The sequence below is a fragment of the Pollicipes pollicipes genome, unplaced genomic scaffold (assembly GCF_011947565.3).
Source record: "Pollicipes pollicipes isolate AB1234 unplaced genomic scaffold, Ppol_2.1 Scaffold_5724;HRSCAF=6776_pilon_pilon_pilon, whole genome shotgun sequence".
Classification (NCBI taxonomy): domain Eukaryota; kingdom Metazoa; phylum Arthropoda; class Thecostraca; order Pollicipedomorpha; family Pollicipedidae; genus Pollicipes; species Pollicipes pollicipes.
In genome coordinates, this window is record NW_023596746.1 from 3,970,246 (window position 1) to 3,983,933 (window position 13,688).

Here is a 13,688-nt window from a genome sequence, read left to right on the forward strand (position 1 = left end):
GAGAGACTACTGTCGCAGATGAGGCTCCATTAGGGCCTGTATAAATCCGATGCTGGAAGAAGCTGACACGATGGAGAATGCCGCCACAGCAATGCCAGGCACTCGCAGCGCCTTGCGTACTCCGCCTGTAACAAACAACCGCATGGTTCGCTTTATTCGGCGAGGGGCTCATCACCAAATGTCAGTCACAGCCCATTTGTTTAGAACAAAGCTGGTTTTCCTCGCCTTCCTTTCGCCCCCGCCCATCGCCGACCGCACCCTCGCTGACGAACATTTAGGGAAAGCTAAGGCCAGGCTGAAAGGAAACTGACGAAATCCTTTGCTCATACTTGATGGAGTAAGTTTGTAAACTGAACCATGAAGGAACTCTGATACCTTTATGATGTGTTGCAACTGGTGGCGCCTGCAAAAAGGCTGCATTCCGTGCGATTTCGGAATTTCCCAAACAACAGGCTTGACATAAACTACTTCCAGATAATACCAGCTTGGATGTCTGGTGGGGGAAAACTGTGTTTCGATATTCTCTTTCCGTTCAACACCACCCAAGATCTTGCGCTGGCCCGCCAAACAGGGACAGTGCGGCTACTTCCTCACACTTTTCACCATTATACGGCCATGTGGGCGTCTTTAACACTAGCATGTTAGCATACAAGTGGTCCAAAGGCGGCAGGACATAAAACAGAGACCAGCTGGCTGTCGGCGAGGTTCGGCGAGACGCCACGACGCGTGCCATTAGTGCCCATGTTTCGGGACGATGATTGGGGAGCGGTGTTCTGCCTCGTCTCGGGGCTTAACATGTCACGCATTCCGACGCTTCCGACGCTCCTGTCAGCCATCAACGCTCCGGTAGACAACGTTCACGGGAATACCGAGCGGTGCTTTCCAGAGCACCGCTGGTTCTGGAAGCGGTGCCTTCCAGAGCCGGACACACGTCGCTCTTTGAAAACACGGTGATAAAGTTACATTGGTGTTAAATTCTAAAGAAATGTTATTTTGTAGATCACTTCGTGCCTGAACGGGGGCGCGCACAATATGGATCGGCTTATGCGATAAATCCACGCGAGTAGGGACCAGAGGCGCACCAGAGACCCCGCGTCCTCTTGGCCAGTCCAGGGCCTCTTGCCCTCGACCTCCCAAATTCGTCCCTTTCGCTTATTTTCTGCTACGTTACGCACGGTAAAACCACATGCGCACTTGATGTGCATGACTGGGCCCGCATGTTCCTTTTTTTAACTGGGGCGCAGTTGATTAAAGGCTCCAGTTGGTGGTTGGGGGTCGTCGCCCTAGACTGGGATACAAGCACACAGTGGGGAAGATATATGCATACTTAAATGAACCAGTAGACGATATAGCTGGTGATAAGTGGATACTTTAAGTGTATCCATGTACAACCCATAAATCAATTATCATGTAATCATACGCAGTGCTCATAACTTTCTTTGCGCATCGTTTGGGATCCGTTCAGACCAGTACGAAAGGTGGATACAAACTGAAAGGGAGCAGCGGACATGTAACTCATTGGCATGTGGATATACCTAAGCCTACGCATATCATATTTATGTGACGACCCAAATCAACGACACCACGCCACCCAAATCTACTGAACTCAAGACCAGCAACTCCGTCATCTCAGTAAACGCACACTTAGTTACAGCTGTTTGAGACCCCTTGTTATGAACCGTCTCGAGATCCCCCAACGCCAGCGCACAATGTGCCTGGGTACAAACTCGCACTGAGCCTGAGGCTGGCGTCCTCGCGCCACCCTGGGCGCGCCGAGCACGGCTCTGGCAGCGCGCTCACCGCCCTTGCCGTCCTTGCACGAGTGGTCGTCGTGCTTCGGTAGGACGATGAACGTCAGAATGGCCGTGAAGAACAGCACGCCGCCGAGGCTGACGAAAGGCAGAGTGTATCCACCGACCTGCAAAGCGGGCAGCGTCCCAGTTAGCGGCCGGCTCTGCGCAGTCCCAGTTAGCAGCCGGCTGTGCGCAGTCAGCAGCGAGCACTCTAAAGCATGTTCAGCTTTGCTGAAACTGGGGCGAGCGCGTACGCGCTCCAGTTGCAGGCAGATTGCCCTGCTTTTAGGACTGTGAGGCGGGTCGAATCGACACGTATGTCATATCGGCAGGGTTTTAGCCGGCGCAAAACAGTCTTGTCGTTGTGCCAAGTCTTTGTTGGCGACATATTGATGCGTGGGAAAATACTGACCAGCCCTGTCATGACGAAAAAAGAGGCGACGACACTGCGACACTGCCTTGTCATTCCAAACATTCAGCCATCTGGTTTCTGCACAAAGCACGGCGCCGCACCAGCCAATGGATTAAATTGCCTAACACTAGTCTGGGGGGGGGGGGGCACATGATGATTATGATGTCATCCTAGATCGGTTATGGATGACTGAAAATTTGGTGCCGCTTCTATATATGTATATATTCATATATATATATATATATATATATATATATATATATATATATATATATATATATATATATATATATATATGTATATATATATATATATATATATATATATATATATATATATATATATATATATATATTTGTGTATACATCAGAGGATCACTTGACATCAGTGGAGAAAACCCTTCCGAGGAGCAAACCAATTCAAATACCTACAGTACACTCTCCTCATGCATGCAACTTTGTTCAGCTGCGCAGTTCCTGCGATGCCCGGCCTGATGGACAAGCTGTCGCTGTGGCTAGCGTGGCTTACCGCTCTGAACGGTACCCCGTCAGCCCCAAATCTAGTACGAACTTATGAACACTAAACCTATGGCAGCAATGAATGGGCGTGAAAAGCCCCGGGCAAATATTCAAATGCACGGGAAGCTAGACAGCAAACGACGATCCTGAAAAATAAACAACGAGGCGCCGCTTGAAACGCAGCAGCGTCAGCTAGAAACGGCGCAGGGACACCATGCAGCTGTGCGGTACGGTGACCATGGGCTGCCGAAGAGGCTCCAGCCTGGATTCAGGAGTTCTGAGGAGGCCCGACAGGATTTGTCGGCTCTGAGTAGGCTCACGGAATCTTAGTGGATCCCCGAGGCAAGGAGACCTCGCACTCCAGGGGCCCTGAGGCTGCGGGGTGCCGGGGCTGTCCGAAACCCGCCGACGCGGTTCGTCACGGATCGCCCGGCCCCCAGAGGTGTGCGTGGTCAGGCCGGCGCCGCGCACGCCCACGGAGCGGGAATGGCGCGTGCTACCGGCGGCGCTGCAGCGGGCGGGGGAGGGGGGCGGGTAACAGGTCCTGGGTGCGAGAGAGGCCCGGGAGGGGGGGGGGGCGAGGAGCCGAAGCGTGCGGCGTCACATGCATGAAATTGAGAGGCGTGAGCAGAACTACGGGGCCAGAGTCAGATTACAAGAACTGAGCTTGGGTTCATGCACGCAGGTCTACGGCAACAATAGAGGTCAGGAGGGACCGGAGTCTGGTGCGGAGGGCTGGGGAGGAGGCGCTCGCTGCGTAAACGTATGCGTTAATGAACGGATGGGATGGGAGTCTAGTGAGCTAGGGTTATGTTGCGAAAACGATGTCAACTGGTCGTTTCCAGTACTAGCACTCTACCATTCATTCCCTTGTTGAGATTAGCACAAGATTCTAGGCAGATTAAATTTGGAGAACTTAGCTCGTGGTAAATTGTGGTCTGTGGCCGTGATGCAACTATCCCCTCTCCTCACGTCTGTTCGACTGATGTGGTGATTGGTCTGGTTACACTAGACATCGCAGCCTAACGTGGTAGCTTTGTAATGATCGTTTTCATCTCTCTTTTTAAATTGGTGTATCTTTAAGCTTACGACCAATGGCACTAGCGGTCGTTTCCTGCACCCATGTTTCTCAGCTGGCTGTGGAGCTGTGGGTCATGGAGCCTTTTGGCACTCTTTTTGGTGAAGCTTCCATATGCCGGAGTGTGAGTTGCACGTTCATAGTTCCTTCGGTCTGAGCCTGCTTTGATTTGTTTCTGCATGGGTGAAATCAAACAACTGACAATCTGCGCTGAAGCCACTGGGGCCTGGACTGTGCCGACCCCATTGGTGGCCACGCCCATGCTCCCATGTTTCCCTACCCCAATAGCCAATGTCAGGCCCAAATCCTCAGAAAGTCGCCAGCAAGCTCTAAAAACAGTAAAACCGTGCTACGTTGGCAATGTGCTCCTTGCCCCTCTCCACACACATTCCCCGCGGTTAAGTTTATGGAGCTCCATCTATGGCCGCTCTATTACGTCCATACATGTCTACCGTGTTGTTGCTCTTATCATGTTTTGCCTTTCCTATAGGGCGCCTGCATCTAGTTGCTTTAAAACCTAAAAAACGACTTAGGCAATTTGTACGCGAATGTTGTCTCAAGCACGATTTAGTTATTGCCTGGGCTGCAGCCGAACGCTCGGACTTTGTGGCGATGGACCGTCCACCGACTTGAATGCCGTGCAATATCCAGCCGTGCGCATGATGCACGTTTTGATACGGAGGTATTTTTAGAATCCACGAATGTGCTTAGTTTGTGATACGTTTTCTAGACGTCCTGAGAGTGAGCAATCAGCATTTGTGTACACGTTTGTGTGAAGGATGTAGCAGATGTCACATCCATGTCCACCAAAGGAACTTGAGACCCAAGACGCTCCCGCTCGTCAGCATGTCCGGCACGTCTCCGCGCTCCGTCCAAGCGGTATTCCTACAGGCAGCTGTCTCCTAGTGAGCGCCGAGAGCAGTCGAGCGCTGATGATGCGCATGTAGCGCGCCAACCGAGCATCGTTGACACGCGCCAGGTGGGTGATGCGCCCATCTTCCGCGCTCACGTCAGTTGTCAAAACAGTCTCTCATTGTTGGGTGATGATGAGTGATATGGACGAAAGCTAGACGATTGGCATCCATAAAGAAGAAGCGCTTAAGGCACCGGAGAACTGCGGTACGCGTAAAGCTGGCGTTCTCCGTGCTGCATGTAGATGTATGGTATGCATACACAAACTTAAAGATGCTGTATCGCGTGCATACATGACATAACTTCATACAGGCTCTTGCGCAACTTTTCTCGGTACGCACACCTGATGGAAAGCCCTGCCTGCGGCCCAGCCCTGCTGCAGGAGCTCTCTCCACACCGTCGGGCGCGGAGCAGCCGCCGCCGGAATCAAACCGGGCATACTGTCCCGCAGTGTACGCCTGCACTGCGGCACACAGCGATTGCGCCATCGGAAAAAGGCGGAAAATCGCGTTGCAGCACTGCGCGCTGCGGTGCTGAGGGAACGCCTAGAGTGGTGGCGATAGGGACAGGGCAAACTCACCTGATAAAGAGCGCCCCCGACCGATGGTTCGACCGCGGTGGAGGTTTTGGGGAAACTCTTAAGCGGTGGCGTCACGGGCAGGGCAAACTCACCTGATATAGAGCGCCTCCGACCGTCGGCCCGGCCGCGGTGGAGGTTTTGGGGGAACTCTTGGAGTGGTGGCGTCACGGGCAGGGCAAACTCACCTGATACAGAGCGCCTCCGACCGTCGGCCCGACCGCGGTGGAGGTTTTGGGGGAACTCTTGAAGTGGTGGCGTTACGGGCGGCGCAAACTCACCTGATATAGAGCGCCTCCGACCGTTGGCCCAACGATTAGGCCGATCCCGAAGAACGTTTCTAGCGAAGCCTGCGAGGACATGAATGATACAGTTAGATGCGTCGGAACTTACGTTGTCAGGGAAAACACCGGGAAGCTGTATCTTCAATATAGCTACCATACATTTGATATAAATAAAATCATTGGGTAATTTATCGATGTACCGAGAATGGGCGACGTGAATATTTACCAGGCATGGAGTCCACGGGCTTGGCAGCCGCGCCGTGTTGACTATATTGTCATAGGCGCGATTTAGGTGTTATGCATGCACAGCAATGAGCCGTGAAAAAACCTACAGGACATCCTATGCGCTGAGTGCACAATGCCGCTCATAGATAGCACTCAATTGTGCACACATCAGGGCATCGGTACTCCTTTGAAAACGTCGTTAACACGTGCATGCATTTATAAGCAATATTTTAACAGCACTCCACCCTAAATAGTTCGAAGAAAGTGAGTGTGTGCAATACTCGACGGCGGTTTATAGCAAAGCTATTACTCACGAATGTGGTTGCTACGTTGTCGGGGAATTCTTTGGCGATGATTGCAAAACTTGCTGTGAGAAAACCAGCATTTCCCATAGCTTCTACTATCCGTATGGCAAAACTCAATCCTATGAAAAGTTCCGTGTCATAAACTTTATCTAAAAACCTGAAAACATAATGTTTGCATGTTACGAGCATGTCATAATGAAAAACACCGTGCTAGGTTAGCTTACAAAATTTATATTTGTGGGCCCAGTCTGCTTTTCCTCAGTGCAACAAAACCTTCCTATTGAGCCCAAGCACCCAAAGGTCAGGGAACAGACCTCGGGTCACACTCTGGCACTGCGCACGTTTGAAGGCAATTTATCAACAGATGAAACCGTGAATCATCTGCACATGCTAAATCCAAAGCTTGGCGCAAAGCATAACGTCGTCCAAATTTGCGCCGAACAACGCTGATCATTGATGCCTGGAGTCATAGTTGCGTTGCGTTGATTTCTCACAAATACATTTCAGATGGTTGTAGTCACGGATAAAAGGTTCACACACTACCAAGACATTTTAAAAGAAAATGGCATGCATTTGATCAAGGCTTTAGGTCGGATTCAATTACGTTGCATAGGAGCGCACCGATGAAGACAACGCATGAGCGTCCAAGCGAATACTGCAAGACGCGCAAACGTCATGGCCGCATCCCCTAAACTTACCATGGCGAAAAATCAGAAGCGCAAGACCTTGCTTGCTTGCGTCAAGCATTGCACAATGCATCAATCCGTATACATACAGACTCACCCGAACAATATAGAACAGGAAGCCGTTGTGAATATGCCGGCGTTGAACACAAACTTCGGTCCTATCCTGTTCAACTGCGGACAAGAGAACAAGTTGCGCAAACACAAACTTGATGGCATTAAGAGGGATACAAAGGTGACAGGGACGTTTCTATAATGGTCAGAATGTTGTAACGCAGTAGTAATGTTATCGCTTTGTGACCCAGATGTACAGCAGGGAAGAAAATAACCAGACAGATTAGAACATGTTGAAACGAAAGCGCCATCGTTTCAAAATGCGTTTGATCAAAAATATTCATGAAAAAATGCAAAAATAAAAGTGTACCGATCCACCCCTGAGCTAATTTAGATGCCCTCGTGGTGTTGTCATCAAGTGGCCGCTGATAGAGCGTTGAGAAAGAGCATACAGGTATACATGGTGTCAAGACACTGCTACCGAGCAGGAGCATAGCAACGTCCCAAGAAACGGGTGAGGGAACAAAATCGTTTTCAAGATACATGCTATGCATGCATCCAAGGGCATCGTGCGTTGCCAGGTCTTGAGGACAAGTGTGTGGGGTGATAGCATTGACTGGCAATGAGGCGGAGGGCAGAGGTGTACCTCATACGTATGCTACCGTGATGCAACGGGCCTCGTGGGATGATACTCTCACACTTTCATCAAAGCCCTGTCTGCTATTCTCGTCCAGAAGGTTTTTTTCAAATTGATTGGACGTCATTGGCTGCGAGGCACTAGAACAAACATGACTCATGATGCCTTAGGTCGACTAGCGTCGCTCACGCCGTGCAGCCTACTTTGATTTTACCCGCATGTAAGTGCCGTGATCAATACCGCACTAATTATGTGTGGAGGTCCCGATAAGCGTTTGATTTAAGCGCACTGTGCACACAGGCTGCCGGCGCCGTCGCGACTGCCAGCCTACCAGCTTTTTGACGTTAATGACCATATGGGAGCAAAACGTGTCGATGGACGATCAACAATGTGCGATGATTTTATCGCTTCACATCAAACGTGATTGACATCCCAGCCAGATTATTGTAGCCAATGTTATCGCCACCTTCAGTACCCCTGATGAAACCACATGACTACGTTCACGGGTCATCACAGGAGAGCAAGGTGAGAAGGCGTTTTATATCAGATATTTTAGATATCTAGATATAATGGCACGTGTGGCGAGGAGAGCTATGAGATAACTAGCTCAGGAGCAGCGTAGACCGAGCACGCAGTGGCGCAAGTTGATGTACACCGTAGTGCAACAGGACAGGCGGTTGTGCGGAAATCCCGCATAGGAAAAGCACACCGGACCACGAGAACAACAAAGCATCACACTTGTTCTGTGCGGCGCAGAAGCGTTGGGCAGTGTGAGTGATGCGGTCCTTGATTTGCAGGGGTGCAGTGTGGAGGAACGAGCCAATGATCTACGGAAGTGTGCTGAGTAGCGGGGATACGCGCTGGAGGGGGGGGGGGGGGGCACGGGCCCGAACACGGGCCCAACACGCTCCCCGACGTCACACTCTGGTTAGAGCCCGCCGGCAGCCAACTGCAAACGAGCGACGCTAAATGAAGATGTCATGAGAAGTGCGCATCGCGGTTTGAGGTATAGCAATTCTAGTGGTTGTTTAGCAATATGGAATAACGTTGAGAAAAATTGAAGCTGTCGGTGCTTCAGAACGCATCCTCAATTTCCGCAAAGAACTTGTGGTTAGAATGTCTAGTACGTTACAAACCAGTCCCGCAAATAATAGGAGACAAACATAAGAACGTGATTGCTGCGGCGAGATAGTGGATGTATTGACAAAAGCCCGTTGGAAGTCTCGGACGGGAAGGATAGCACCTTCGTTGTTCCTTGAATGACGAATGCCATCGGCCCATTGAAAGGCGTCTCCATGCAACCGCAACGGTACAACTTCACTGATTTTCGGGGCACGGGTCGTGTAAATTTCTGAGGCAGTGCGTGCGACATCATTGGATTGGTAAGATACTTGCATAGCATTTATGAATCGATTGTGCCTTTCTGGAAATCAGTGAAACCAGATCGTCAAATGCATTCGGTTTCAATATACTTACATATTTTCCGTACAATGGGCTGACTAGAAATACTGTGAGCTCAAATATGCCGAACACGAATCCATATTGTGTTGCGGTGGCGCCTTTTTTCTCCGCCTGTAAAAAAGAGCATTATGTCAATTGAAAACATAAGATACGCTTGCAGAACTAATTTCACGCCGAGAATGTGCTCTAAGAACGTGCTAAATGGCTCTCCGTTCATCACAATATATATATATATATATATATATATATATATATATATATATATTGATGCAGAGTCAGTAGCGACTAGCGAGTAGCGGGTGTATCATAACATGGCTACCTTAAGGAAACGTACCGCGATTTATTGAAGTTTTTAACTGAATTCATTTGGAAATAAAAAAAATTCGCAAATGGTTTGAAAAGCGAGCATGTGAGTTCAGAACCATCGGTAAGCAGAGCCTTGTTGACACCCTGCATCCACCAACCAGGAACGGACATTCGATTTCAGAATAGGTTGGCGCTGGCCGTTTGAAATAAATTTTTTTTTCTCTCTCTCTCTCTCTCTCTCTCTCTCTCTCTCTCTCTCTCTCTCTCTCTCTCTTTTTTTCTCTCTCTCTCTCTTTCTTTCTCTCTTTCTCCCCCTCTTTCTCTCTGTCCTTCTCTCTCTTTCCTCTCTCTGTCTTCCCCTCTCTCTCTCTCTCTTTCTCTTTCTCTCCTGCTTTCTTTTTTAATTACAACTTTCGCTTTTTCCGGGACGCGCATGCGCAATGGCGCAGATAATCTCTTTTCATTCAGAGTATTTTACCATGCAGTGCTAGGTCGGTAAGCACATTGCGAAACATTATCCGGCTAATGTACGAAAATATAAATTTCAAAATGGCAAATAAGTCATTAGTTTAACAATTATTATTGTAACGGCACGAATACGTTTCACATGGCTTAATGAAGCCCAACGGTGAGTATCGTTTCGTGCCCGCCGACAGCCTTCGGCTTAGCGGTGTGTCGCTGCGGCTGGGTTCGCGCATGCGCGTCTGTAACATCACCTCGTGTGGGTAGAATGGCGCCTGCAGCGAGACGCAGACCGCCGAGCAGAAGTCGGCCAGACTGAAGATGAAGAGCGTCACCCACTGCTGGCGTGAGAAGCCCTTGTCGGCCATTGTGCGTGACCTGGTGCCGGCTCGGGTGGGCGTCTGAAACAAACAGGCACGGTATGGGTTACGTGCCGGGCCGGGCTGGTGCTCGCCCCCGCTCCACGCCGGAAGTGGCGCCAGCTCGACTCGTCGCCCATGGGACCGACTATAGCTCCGCCTCAGGCCAACATCCTTAAAAGTCTCGACCTGCGCCGTGCATGGTAAAAATCCGTCTACTTTGCGAATCATTTTGAAACGTGATAATTTCAGCGCCATCTGCAGAGGAGCCTTTGCCAACGAATGGCTACTAGTTGGAAAATAATGTTGGACGTCTGGCTCCAATACCATTAAATGCACCGGTACTCTTTAAAACGACAGCCAGTCTTGAGGTGGAAAACATTTGGTCTTCTCATCCCTTTTCACTTTTTGAAGCATGTCGCATGGGAAGCACACACAACTGCCTTTGACCCACTCATGTCCTGACATGGGATCATCGACTTTCATATGACTTCACAGCTGCGTGCATTAAGCCTCGCCTTGATAACGGGGAGGACGATGTGCCCCCCAAAAGTTTCCGAGGATGTCTGTCTGGACGTGCAGTCGCGCCGAAATTTGTCAGAAAGGGTTATTCATTGCCTGCGTTTTGACACGAAAAATGCTTCTTTATCAAAATAACTTCTGAACAACAAGGTTTTTTGTAGCAGCACTGCATGGAGATCCACGGCCAGCGCGGGCGGCTGGCGGCAACCGACGGATCCGCCGCTGGCGGCCGGTGGCCGGCACCGTTACGTTACGTTACGTTGCGCTCTGTTGTGCATGTGCTCAGTCTGTACGATATACATACATATATATATATATATATATATATATATATATATATATATATAATTGTGCACAGAAGTAAGGAATAAGCACTTTTGCGTAAGTTTTACGCTGCTAAGCTTTACCGTTACGTGAACATGGATATGCAAAGCTGAAAAGGTCAACTTCAGGGAAAATTTATATATGAACTGTCCTGTAAGGCAAACTATGGACCTGGAAACATGACATTGGCTACCAATCACGAGATCTCGCTGAGACCAATTTACTGGATTGGCCACAGGACTCCATCCTTCTTAGTTTGACCACGGCACATCGAACGCTTCCCATCATGAAAAACGGTAAATCAGGGCGAAAGTAAATCGTCACAATGCCAAGGGCATTGAAATACTTTACTGGTTGTAGCTGCCGCTTTATGCAAGTATATAGGGTAGCTCGTAAAAATTGGCACCGCTAGATCGTAGGCAGCGACATGATCAGACAGTCGTTGTCAGCAGGGAGCGCTGGTTCCAGGCTCGCTACACTGAGCAGACGCAACGCCCGATTAGGTGCCGCCAATAGCCGACTAGTCAATCGTGCGATGCAAGCACGAACGCTACTGACGGACAGAAGCTCTATACATGCTGAAAGTCCTTGCAAACAGTTGTCAACTAAAATTATGCAGGCTTGCAAACGGCGCAACAATCGATCGGAATCGCCCTTGTCGGGATTCTGACACTGACGCTGTCGTTAAGTTCAAGCATGGCCCTTTGAGCCCAATGTTTCTTGAAAACCATGCAGCTGAAGAAGCTGCATCTGACTGTGTGACTGCAACCGCTATAAACTCCGACCAATAATAAGATGGCAGTGGTCAGTGGTGTGCTCAGTGCTGCCGCCTCGCCCGATCAGTCAGCTGAGATCGGCACCTCGCGCCTCCGCGGCCCTGAATGGTGCGGAACCCCCACTCTACACCCACGGGATCGCAGCGGGTGACCGGTCAGCAAGACCTTCGTGATTACTTGGGGAGCTCCCAGCGCGACCAATGGTCCATCAACCAGTGAAAGATGAATAGACGGCCCAGAATAGAAGGAATAGAGGGTTTCATGCCCTCAGGGCATAAACGCCGACAGGGGACACACCAGATGCCTTAGGTGGCCGCGACAGTAAAGCGGTGAACAAGCTTGCCGTATCGGGGCTCGACAGCCGCGGGTGTGACAGTCGCAGTGGGCTTTGAAGCCCGTCACGCTGCGCTATTTCCTGCTATACTGGGGTGGGCTAAAGGGTGGAGGGACATGAGACAGCCAGTACGGCACAGATCATTGGCTCCTGGAAGTATGCGGCGCCTGTCACCTCCGTATTCCTCACCTTCTCCCGAGAGGCGTCCTCCGCCGTGGACGTTCCCATCCCGGCCTCCTCGCGCGTCCACGGACCGTGATGTTGCCAATACGAGACGTACGCGCCGTGCCCTTTCCAGTCCACCACAGCACCCCGCCAGGGTGAGAGCACGAAGCGAACGTGCGCGGACGCGCACGCGGCCTCCCTTATCCGTGGACTCTGCCTCCCCCGCCTGCCTCAAAACAAACGATCGCGCGTCCCGCACGTGCGCCCGCGTAGGGGTGCGGTCAGGGGCACGAGGGACTAGGGTCAGGGCGCTAACGTCGGGTGTGGAGCGGGCACATTGGAGCTTACGCTCACTCATCTCCCCCGGCTAGGCATGTCGGTGAGGCCCGCGCGACTCGCCCGGTTTGCCAGACCCAGGCAGGCCTGTTCGCCAGGCCCCTCACGGCCGATGTCTCGGTGAGGCCCGCGCGACTCGCCCGGCTTACCAGACCCAGGCAGGCCTGTTCGCCAGGCCCCTCACGGCCGGTGTCTCGGTGAGGCCCGCGCGACTCGCCCGGCTTACCAGACCCAGGCAGGCCTGTTCGCCGGGCCTCTCACGGCCGGTGTCGGTAGCAGATACGAGGATCAGGCTTGGGCAGGCAGCATATCTGGGCCGTGCAAGCCCACGGCGAGAACGAGCCAGATTTGAATCAAATTTATTGGATACGGATGCTGCACACTGGTTCAGGTAACTTCAAGCTGCTATAGTTAAACAAAATTCCAGTAATTTGATAAAATGCATTAATTTGGAAGTCCAAAGCCGTTGCACCAGGCGTTAGTGTAATGAATGCAAGAATATCGAATAGTTCAAACAGTGGTATAAAGAATATAAACGGCAGCAGACGCAGATACGCTCTTGCGGCATAGCTTAACTTTCCTGGAACAAAAATGGATCCGGGTTTATGTGATTCGCAGGGCCAAATTTTTCAAACTTCCTCTCAAAAACTCAGGCACTTCTTATAAAATCAATCTCTTTAATCTTGTCATATTTTACCCTTTATCTCCCATCTTTTCATCTTTTTATCTTCTCTTATCTTTTTTATCAGCCACTTCCAGTCAAAGCACCTGTTCGATAGACTTTATGGCAGAACTGCCTTCGTCACAAATGGTATGAAATCCTATAACACCTTGTTCCGAGAAGAAAACACCATTGCCAACATTGTGGTTCGTTGAATCGTAGTGTGAGCCGTAGTGTGAGCTAGGCCACGGCACCAGGGAACGCTTGCTCGGCACGCGGCCCCATCGGTCACCACTGGCGGCTAACTCCTGCCGACACCCAAACAGTGAAATTGTTGGCCCTCCGAGCTGACAGGTTATCGGGTCAGTTTTAAGGTCGCCGTCATGTGAAGACTGGAACCGCTATTTTTCGGTGGTAGCTGCCACCCCACATGTCAGGTGACGTCAGAAGGCAGGACGGACCATGTTTGTATTTGTATTTGTACTGGTGTAAGGCAATCCACAC

At 50.7% G+C, this 13,688-nt stretch overlaps 1 protein-coding gene across 1 annotated transcript in view; it reads right to left on the reverse strand.

The window, feature by feature from the left end:
• LOC119103512 (MFS-type transporter SLC18B1) overlaps positions 1–12,289 on the reverse strand; it is a 59,870-nt gene extending 47,581 nt beyond the window's left edge. Inside the window, exons 1-8 of the mRNA XM_037227086.1 lie at positions 12,212–12,289; positions 9,962–10,108; positions 8,955–9,050; positions 6,888–6,961; positions 6,114–6,261; positions 5,572–5,640; positions 1,801–1,918; positions 13–125 (exon numbers count right to left, since the gene is read on the reverse strand). Of these exons, the coding sequence (XP_037082981.1) occupies positions 13–125; positions 1,801–1,918; positions 5,572–5,640; positions 6,114–6,261; positions 6,888–6,961; positions 8,955–9,050; positions 9,962–10,108; positions 12,212–12,250 (804 nt within the window). The 5' untranslated portion in view covers positions 12,251–12,289. The remainder of the gene's footprint in view (positions 1–12; positions 126–1,800; positions 1,919–5,571; positions 5,641–6,113; positions 6,262–6,887; positions 6,962–8,954; positions 9,051–9,961; positions 10,109–12,211) is intronic.
• Between the last annotated feature and the right edge of the window lie 1,399 nt (positions 12,290–13,688).